This window comes from Aphidius gifuensis, linkage group LG1 (assembly GCF_014905175.1).
Source record: "Aphidius gifuensis isolate YNYX2018 linkage group LG1, ASM1490517v1, whole genome shotgun sequence".
In the NCBI taxonomy this organism is placed as follows: domain Eukaryota; kingdom Metazoa; phylum Arthropoda; class Insecta; order Hymenoptera; family Braconidae; genus Aphidius; species Aphidius gifuensis.
In genome coordinates this window covers 13,594,594-13,603,426 of record NC_057788.1, presented here as the reverse complement: position 1 = coordinate 13,603,426, position 8,833 = coordinate 13,594,594, and the positions used below count along the sequence as shown (strand labels likewise).

General features: G+C 25.0%; 1 protein-coding gene and 1 pseudogene across 1 annotated transcript; one reads left to right on the top strand and one right to left on the bottom strand.

The window, feature by feature from the left end:
• Positions 1–1,661: 1,661 nt before the first annotated feature.
• LOC122848989 lies at positions 1,662–6,467 on the top strand (annotated as a pseudogene).
• A 677-nt stretch (positions 6,468–7,144) lies between these two features.
• On the bottom strand, positions 7,145–8,369 carry LOC122849229 (60S acidic ribosomal protein P1-like). The gene is made up of 4 exons (XM_044147904.1): positions 8,135–8,369; positions 7,829–7,979; positions 7,477–7,584; positions 7,145–7,276 (listed from the first exon to the last, which is right to left on the bottom strand). The coding sequence occupies exons 1-4, from the start codon at positions 8,204–8,206 to the stop codon at positions 7,263–7,265; spliced, it is 345 nt and encodes a 114-aa protein (XP_044003839.1). The 5' UTR covers positions 8,207–8,369; the 3' UTR covers positions 7,145–7,262.
• Between the last annotated feature and the right edge of the window lie 464 nt (positions 8,370–8,833).

The following is an 8,833-nucleotide window of genomic DNA, read 5'->3' as shown; positions in this document are numbered from 1 at the left end:
TTCAGCTTTCTTTTCAGCTACTTTTTTTTTTATTATCCGTAAATAATTTAGTAATAATTTTAAAAAATATAATTGAACATTTTAATTAACATTTTTTTTTATTTATTCAATACAAATAAAGTATTTTTTTTGTTTTAAATAATTTTTCAATTTTTCACAATGCAGATCACTCAGATCAGTCACTCAGATGATAACCATTCAAAGTTGTGGTGATGACATGGAAGCCAGACCACTTGAGGTAAATTAAACTTTAAATAAATTTAAATTAAATTTTAATAATTTAAATGATTACTTTTAAAGGGGGAAAGACAACTTAATAATCCAGCAGCACTATCAAGCAGAACCAACAAATCAAGCAGTATCATCTTAGAATGTTGCTGTTGCAACACTACATGAAGAAGTTAATGCTCTGAGAGGGCACAATTTCGTGGACATGGAGGACAAAATAACAGTAAAGATTCACCACATCATGATCATAGATGTGGTAATATTAGTTCACCAGAACCTTTACCAGCACCAAGTTCACCATTGCTACTACCATTACAAATACCACTATCAAAAAATATATTTCGTAATGATGAACGAATATTTAAATAGCTGAACGTGTTAACTAGAATATTCAGAAGCAAATAATGCTGTGATTGCTTTGTAAATATAAATAAAATTCAACGGCATTAAAACTTGCATTGTCATACATTTTATCTTGGATGTATGTTATGGTGGTCATGCCCAATACTTGCTTTTATGTGCTGGTAATTTTTTTATTAAAAAATTTTTCATCGTTAATTGCTATTATTATTCCAACTTTGTATTTATGGCGTGTTGATCAAATTGGACTTCAAGACAATGTTTGGCATATCAATGAAAAAATGAGTTTAAATATATTTCCCATATAAATTCAACGGCATTAAAACTTGCATTGTCATATTGTGATAAGTAAGTTGAAGCATATGATGCATTAGTTTCATTATTAGAAACAGAAATAACATTATCGAATGATACTAATGGTATTGCAATTGATAATTATTATCTTGCTTATTTTTATTATTGATTTTTTTTGACGATTTCATTATGTATTTTCTAAATGACATTTTGCTCTAAATAATAATAATAATAATAATAATAATAATAACAGACCATTTTCAATAATTATTTTGAGTTATAATTTATAGCTATCATTACGTTTTAAAATATATTGTTTATTGTCAACATTTTATAAAAGTTTATAAAAATAATTTATAACTATCATTACTTTTTAAAATATACTGTTTACTGTCAACATTTTATAAAAATTGTATCACAATAAACTTACACATAAATTTATTATTTGGGTATTTATTTATTAAGTTAACATTTATTGTTATTATTAATTCTTCATTATAAGTTTGAGACGAATTTTAATTTTTTTAATAAATATTTTATTATTCAAAATAAACGCGCGCATTCGAGACGCCATGCTGCAACCATTACGAACCGAAAGTTTCTATAAATTCAATTTATAATGTTGGTCGTCTGAATTCGGAAGTTCCCCCACCATGAGTTTTAGCCTGAAAATTTAACATTTGGTGTCAAGGGCCTGCTCCCCACCATCATCTACAACGCCCGGCGAGAGAGTTGCGATGTCCTTCGATAAACCCCTGCCTTGTCAGTATAATATTGTCCACGACGGACAACATTTATATCATCACCGTAAAGGTAATAGATATATAATATACATCAACAAAAACATTACAAACTATCAATAATTACCTAAATAATTTTTAATTACAAAATTAATATACCTATGCAGCAAATCTCAATCTTATATTTTAAAATTAATTTTTCTTTTCAAATCGCACAGTGTTTTGTAAATTAATTAAAAATATTTGCAGATTTTTTTTTTTTGTTTATCATGTGGCAATAAATTAAAGTGCAATTAAATATTTTTTATAATTAATTTAATGTGGGTGTTGTTTATTTATTTTACTTTAGTTTTTTAATAAAAAAAAAATTTTTTTTGTAAAAGGGCACAGTAAATAGAAAGGTCATAGTGACGTCAAACAAAGTTTATTTGAAAATATCTATATCTCTGACTGTAAGTTAAAATTCTCACGTATACACATATATAAATAGATAAATATAGATAAATAAATAAACAATTTTTAATAAATATATATTTATTTTTTCCAAAGTAATAAATTCTATTGTAGAAAAAAAATTAATTAGTTTGATTATTCGTAGAGATATTAGATAAAAATTAATTAAAAAAAACAAGGCTATTATATTGTTTATAATTATTTAAATATAAATCGAAATAAAATATTTATATTCCATCACCATATGGTAACGAGTATTTAACAATTTAAGTTTTCAAATTGAGCTTATTTGCATCTGGAGATTAAAAATTTAAATATAAATAAACAAAAGGATTAAGAAAAGTTAATTAAAAAAAAAAAAATCATAATAACTAAATTTAAATAAAATAAAAAACTATTTCATTGTTGCTAAATTATTTTTATTATTTATATATTGTTAAAGAAAAAAATAATAGTTTTGATAAATTTTGGGTTTTATAGAACAATAAACACTATACAGAAAAAAAATATATATTTATCAAACATATAATTGTTATTTTATTTATGTAATATATTATGTGTATTGTTTGTGTTACTTTGTGGCTGCACATGTTGTCCTTCAATATTGTAAATGATTAATAACCAGTCAAAAATGATTAATGACTTTTGTTGTCCATTGAACTAATGTTCATTGAGTATCGTTATTATTAATCAAAGCTTTTTACATAAAAAAGTTTTGATGCTTTCAATGAGGCTATCACAATATCTTATTAAATTGAATAAATAACATTTATATATAAATAAAGAAAAATAATTATTTATTTTATTTATTTTCTCAAATTTAATTATAGTAATGTCATTATAAATGAAAATAAATGTTTTAAAAAAAGACTTATAAATATTTGATTAAATGGAGTAATAAAAATAGTTATATTAAATTCATTGCTGTTTTTTTTTTTTTTAAAAAAGAAAAATATTTTAAATTAAATTCTATTTCAAGGGAATTTAAGAATTCATGTATTTCAAGAATTTTTATGGATCTTGATTAAAAATTATATAGGAAATTTATAAATATAAAAATTATATATTAAATTTAAATAATTAAAAAATTTTTTCATTTAATTTTCATCAGTGTAATTGAATTTTTTAATCATAAATAAATTATAAAAATTATATCCTCGTTAAAATATATACTTAATTTAATAAATTCAATAGTTAATAAAATAATTTTTTTTTACAATAATAAAAATATATAAGGGAAAAATAAAAAAATTATATCTAGGTATTAGAGAGGCAGTTTAGTGTGTATATAAAAAATGATTGAGGGTGAGAAAGTGAACGACAGCCTAGGGGTAGAAATAGAGGTGGAAGAGGGTGATTTTAAGAGCGAGTTCAAGGACAAACATTGAATTCTGATAAAGAAAAAAAAAAAAAAAAGGAAAAAATGATAGATGGCTAACCAGTAAAATTGGAAAATTTTATTTGTGGATCAACTGGTTCAAATTTTCGTAACTTTTATAACCCTCTATTGATCTAAGTTAAAAAAAAAATACATATAGAAATACACAAATAAAATTTTTATTTATTGTGGTTTAAATAATTTACGAGTTTTTTAATTAAATTAAGCAATTAAAAACGTTACAAAATTGTTTTTCAATTTAATTACATTGGTGTTTTAATTAATTTATTTTTGCTTTTGTAGTTTTGTGTCACAGGTGACAATTCTATCGACGCTTTTATAGCAAAAAAAAAAATAGATAAAAAAAAAAACACAACACTGAAGGACGATAATTATGTAGATAAAGAAATAAAGGACATCATTCCACTTTGGTAATATAATTTTTTATATTTTTGACATGTTAACATAATTTTTTTTATATATTAATGAGCTAAAAAGAAAAAAAAATAAATTGCTTATGATAGAATAAATAGTAATTAATTATTATTTGATAATAGAATCAATTTGTCAATATCTTATATGAATACCGGAAATTGTGTGTCGATTTAATAAGTTAAAAAAATATATATATATTTTTTTTTTCATATTTTATTGTTTTAATTTAATAATGACAAGGTTGTTTTATTTTCTATATCATTTTTCTACAGCTTATTTCGATAAAAAAAAAAAAGTTTTATACGGAAATATTTTAATGAAAGAATTCCGGAGTAATCTCTGGATTTATTGCTGTAATTTCTTGAGATTAATTTCATAAAAAATTGTTTTTTATAAAGCTTGGAGGATGGAAGCACACGGTGCAGGATTGATTGCCGTCTTAGGAATAGTTGGTGCAGCAACTGGTGCATTGTCGGCTATTTTTTGCAATGTGTGTTAGACGAAGTCGATATCCAATGTTTGTACCTGGGGGTGGTCCACTTAACTGGTAATTTAACATACTTTATCCATTAAACATTGATTTAATAATATTATATTTACAAAAGCACTCAACGCTTTTTTTCCATAAAAATAAATCTTTTAGTTATATATAAAAACAAGTTGATATATTTTAAAAATAAATAAATACTTGTTATAAAAAAAAATTGTTAAAGGTTTGAAAAGGATATGCTTGATAGAGCTGAAGAGGCATCAAAATTATCAAAAGAAGAATTTATTGAACTTGCTAATGTAAATGCTAAAAATGATTGTGATTTATCAATGCTACAAGATTTAAATGACAATGTTGTTTGTGAAGAAGTTGAATGGACAAGAAGAGATCCACCTTATGATGCTAGTATTCTAGATTCACGTGAAGGTAAAATATTAAAAGCTAAAAAAAAATTAACTAAAATTATATAAATTATATTTTTTAAAAAAAAGTTATTCAACGTCTTTCTGAGGGTGATGATGAACCACCAAAAACACCAGTTAGTCCATTTGCACCATCACTACCAGGTGGTAGTGTTATTGCCTCGGATGATCGTATGATTATTGTCAGACCACAGCCAAGAACATCAACTGGTTCTAGACTCAACAGTGCAGACAGTGAATATGGAGTATTTCAAAAAGTTTGTTTATTCCTTTTTCTATATTTAATATTATATTTATATTATTTTAATTACATCTTATATATGTATTTAAAGCAATCTTCATGGTCGTCATCATCATCCTTGGATGAGCCTGGAGGTGAATTACAATTATCCCTCGCATTTAATTCATCAAAAGGAATTTTAACAGTTAAACTTCTTGAGGTAGAAATGACAAAAAAAAAAAAAAAAACCCATTATAAAAAATGTTATATAATAAATTGACAATAAAATGTTTTAAAGGCACATGAATTGCGAGCAAGAGAACTGAGTGGGAGTGCTGATCCTTATGCCAAGATGAGACTACTACCCGATCGAAGTAATACGTGGCAAACAAAAGTGCACAGGCGCACCTTGAACCCTGGTAATAATAATAATATATATGTATAACTTGAATGACAAAAAAAACACATAAAATAATATTTATCATGTAAATTAAAAAGCCACATGTTGCGTGGGTTTACAGCTTGATATTACACAACTGTTGTAGAAAAAACGTGACCTATTTGAATAATTAAAATTTTCATTTACCTTTTAAAAAATAATCTTTTTTTTTTTTTATACTTTTTAAATTTAATTCATTAAAAACAAAATATATATGTAATTTATTATTTTGTAGTTTTTGATGAAGAATTTACATTTGAAACATCATCATTATCTGGTACAACATTGGAAGTACTTTTGTATGATTTTGATCCTGTATCAAAACATCGTGCACTTGGCTATGTACGTTTACCATTACCACCTAAAAATCAAGGTACAGATCATATTGGTAATGAGCCAATAATATTAACAAGACCTATACATAGATATGGTGCTGAAGGAAGTGTATATCGTAGTGATCCACTTGGTGAATTAATGGTATCATTATTTTATGATATAACAACAACAAAATTAACTGTTATTGTTGTAAGAGCAATTAATTTACTTATTGCTGATGATTCTGGTACACAAAGCTCTGATACATATGTTAAGGTAAAATATTAATAACATAAATAATAATTATTAATAAATTTAAATGTTTATAATATTATTATTTGTTTTAAAAAGGTAACAATTTTTAAAGATGGTAAAGGATTTAAAAAAGAACAGCAATATGTCGAGATGCTCATAGTCCAGTTTGGAATGATGTATTAACGTTTGATCTTGGTGATGATATATTATCAGATTGTAATTTGGAATTTTCAGTTGTAAGAACAAGTGGTGAATTATTGGCACATTGTGAAGTATCTAAAAAATGTCAAAAAATTATTTCAACGTGCACTTGCTGGTAAAGGTGCATCTGTACAATGGGTACCATTAACTGGACCAGATAAACGTGAATAATTATTTTTCATTATTTAAATATTAACAAGGAAAATGTAAGATGAAACTTGAAGATAAACAAAATCAAAAGAGCAAAAAAGAAAAATCATAAAATAATATAAATGAATTGTTTGATAATATGAGAAATTAAAGAAATTATTATTATTTTTTTTTTTTAGTACTATGATGGTACACAATTTGAGATGATGGAAACTTTTGAAAAAAGTGATTTGTATCAACGATTATATTCGCATTTATTAGATGATATTTGTATATCAAAATACTAGATTGTTTATGTGTTTAAATATGTATTAATTATTATGGATTTTAATTATTTTTATCAAAGCAAATGTCTGGTACTTGCTACTATTTTTTAACATGAAAAAGAAATAAGATAAAAATGATCTATTTGATTTTAAAATAAACGTACAAATCTTTTTTTATTTTTTCTATCAAATTCAGGAGATATATGAACAAGTTTATAAACTTTGTTTTTTTTTTAAACTTAACTGAATTTTAAGATAATTGAATTTAAAAAAAAATAAAGGATTTGTTTATTTTTGAGTTAATCGATTTTTCATACTATCCCGGGACACATAACATTGAGCTGTCAGAAAAAAAAACCTTGAGAAATAATATAATATAACTGACAAATTTATTTTTTAATACGCACATTAAATTTGTGAAAATAAATAAATAATTATTCGAGGCAAGACTAGAAATTTTACAAGGACGAATAAAGTCTTAAAATTAATAAATGAATTGTGGTATTAAATAAAATACATTAGACATTGTTTTTACGTTTTTTTTTTTGTATTTTTTTTTATTTTTTACTTGCGCAAAGTACAATAGACAGAATTGGACCCTCAATCATTTGTAAATCTAGTCAAAGAGACCTGTAACACAATAAAAAAACAAAGAAAATAATTAATAATATATTCTGTTTAATGTTTTAATGAATATTGATGGCATTGATATTATTCATTTAAAGTTAATCATCAATATGATTTTTCAGCTAATACATGCTAAAATAATAATCATTAAGATTGGAGGATGTGATTGAATTTATTTATTGAGATTGTTAAATTAAACTTACCGAATCCCATATCATCGTCAGATTCTTCTTCTGGTTCGTCTTTCTTTTCAGCTGCTTTAGCTGGGGCAGCTTCACCTGCTGAGGCAGCAGCAGCAGCAGCAACTGGAGCTAAACGAAATTAATAAAAAAAACATTAGAATATCATTCATGATACTTTGATCAAATAATAGTACAATAATTTAAAATGTTGATAAATAGCAGCTAGTTTTAACTGGGATAATTGTTAAACCCGACAACATACTTCTAACAAATTAATTTCCTCGCTATCGCTGACCTAATCAACAAGAATACGTATTGATCTGGTGGATGAAAGGAGGTGTTTTCAAATGGATATTAATTAAATGAAACTTACCACCACTTGCTGGAGCAGCACCAGCTCCTGAACCAATGTTGCTGATCAAATCTTTGATGTTGATACCTTCAAGGGCCTTGGCAAAAAGACCTGGCCAGTATGGCTCAACATCAACATTGGCAGCCTTCAAGATTGTTTGAATTTTCTCTCCCTAAAAATTATAAAATGAAAATATTAACAATCACGTATTAATTGATCTAAAAACTATCAACTTTTAATTGATTATTAACAATTTGGTATTAAAAAATTCCAACACTGCCATGTGACATATTCTAAGGTTATGAGATTATTTTTTTTTTAACTTACGGTAACAGCAACATCGTCATCAGCAAGGATGAGTGCGGAGTAAACGCAAGCAAGTTCAGCGGTGGTAGTCATTTTATTAATTGATATTTATTTAAAATAAAAATCGATGTATTTAAATAAGTATGCAAGTCGCCGATTAGGCCTTAGCTTTTCTCAAAGGAAAAAGAACAAGCACACTGTGATCAACGATCTTGTTGATAGAACGCTTCAAAGCGAAAGGACGGAAACGGCGGCTGCGCATATTTTTCTCTCTCTTGATATTAAAGGTTTTTTTACATGAGTTTAATGCTAAATAGGTCACGTGAATATTATTAATCGCTCATTGGTCAATTCCACAACTCCGTGACGATAGACATTAAGTTTTATTTACACTATTAAAGTAATTTTACACCACCAAAAAAAAAAAAAACAAAACAAAAATTCCATTTATGAATATTCGAGTAAATAAATATAAAGAACAATAACGAATATTCGAGAAAGACTATGTATTAATTTATTTAAAACTTAAAAAATAAATTTGACTATTAATTTTATAATAATACCAAAATTATAACGATAGTTCATTTCGATTAATCGAAATAGTCAAAAATATATATAAAAACTTAAAAAATATTAACAATCATCATGATTACGTTATTTCTCAATAAATTCATCATACAAATCATAAAAATATAATTAAACATCTAATCAATAAATACA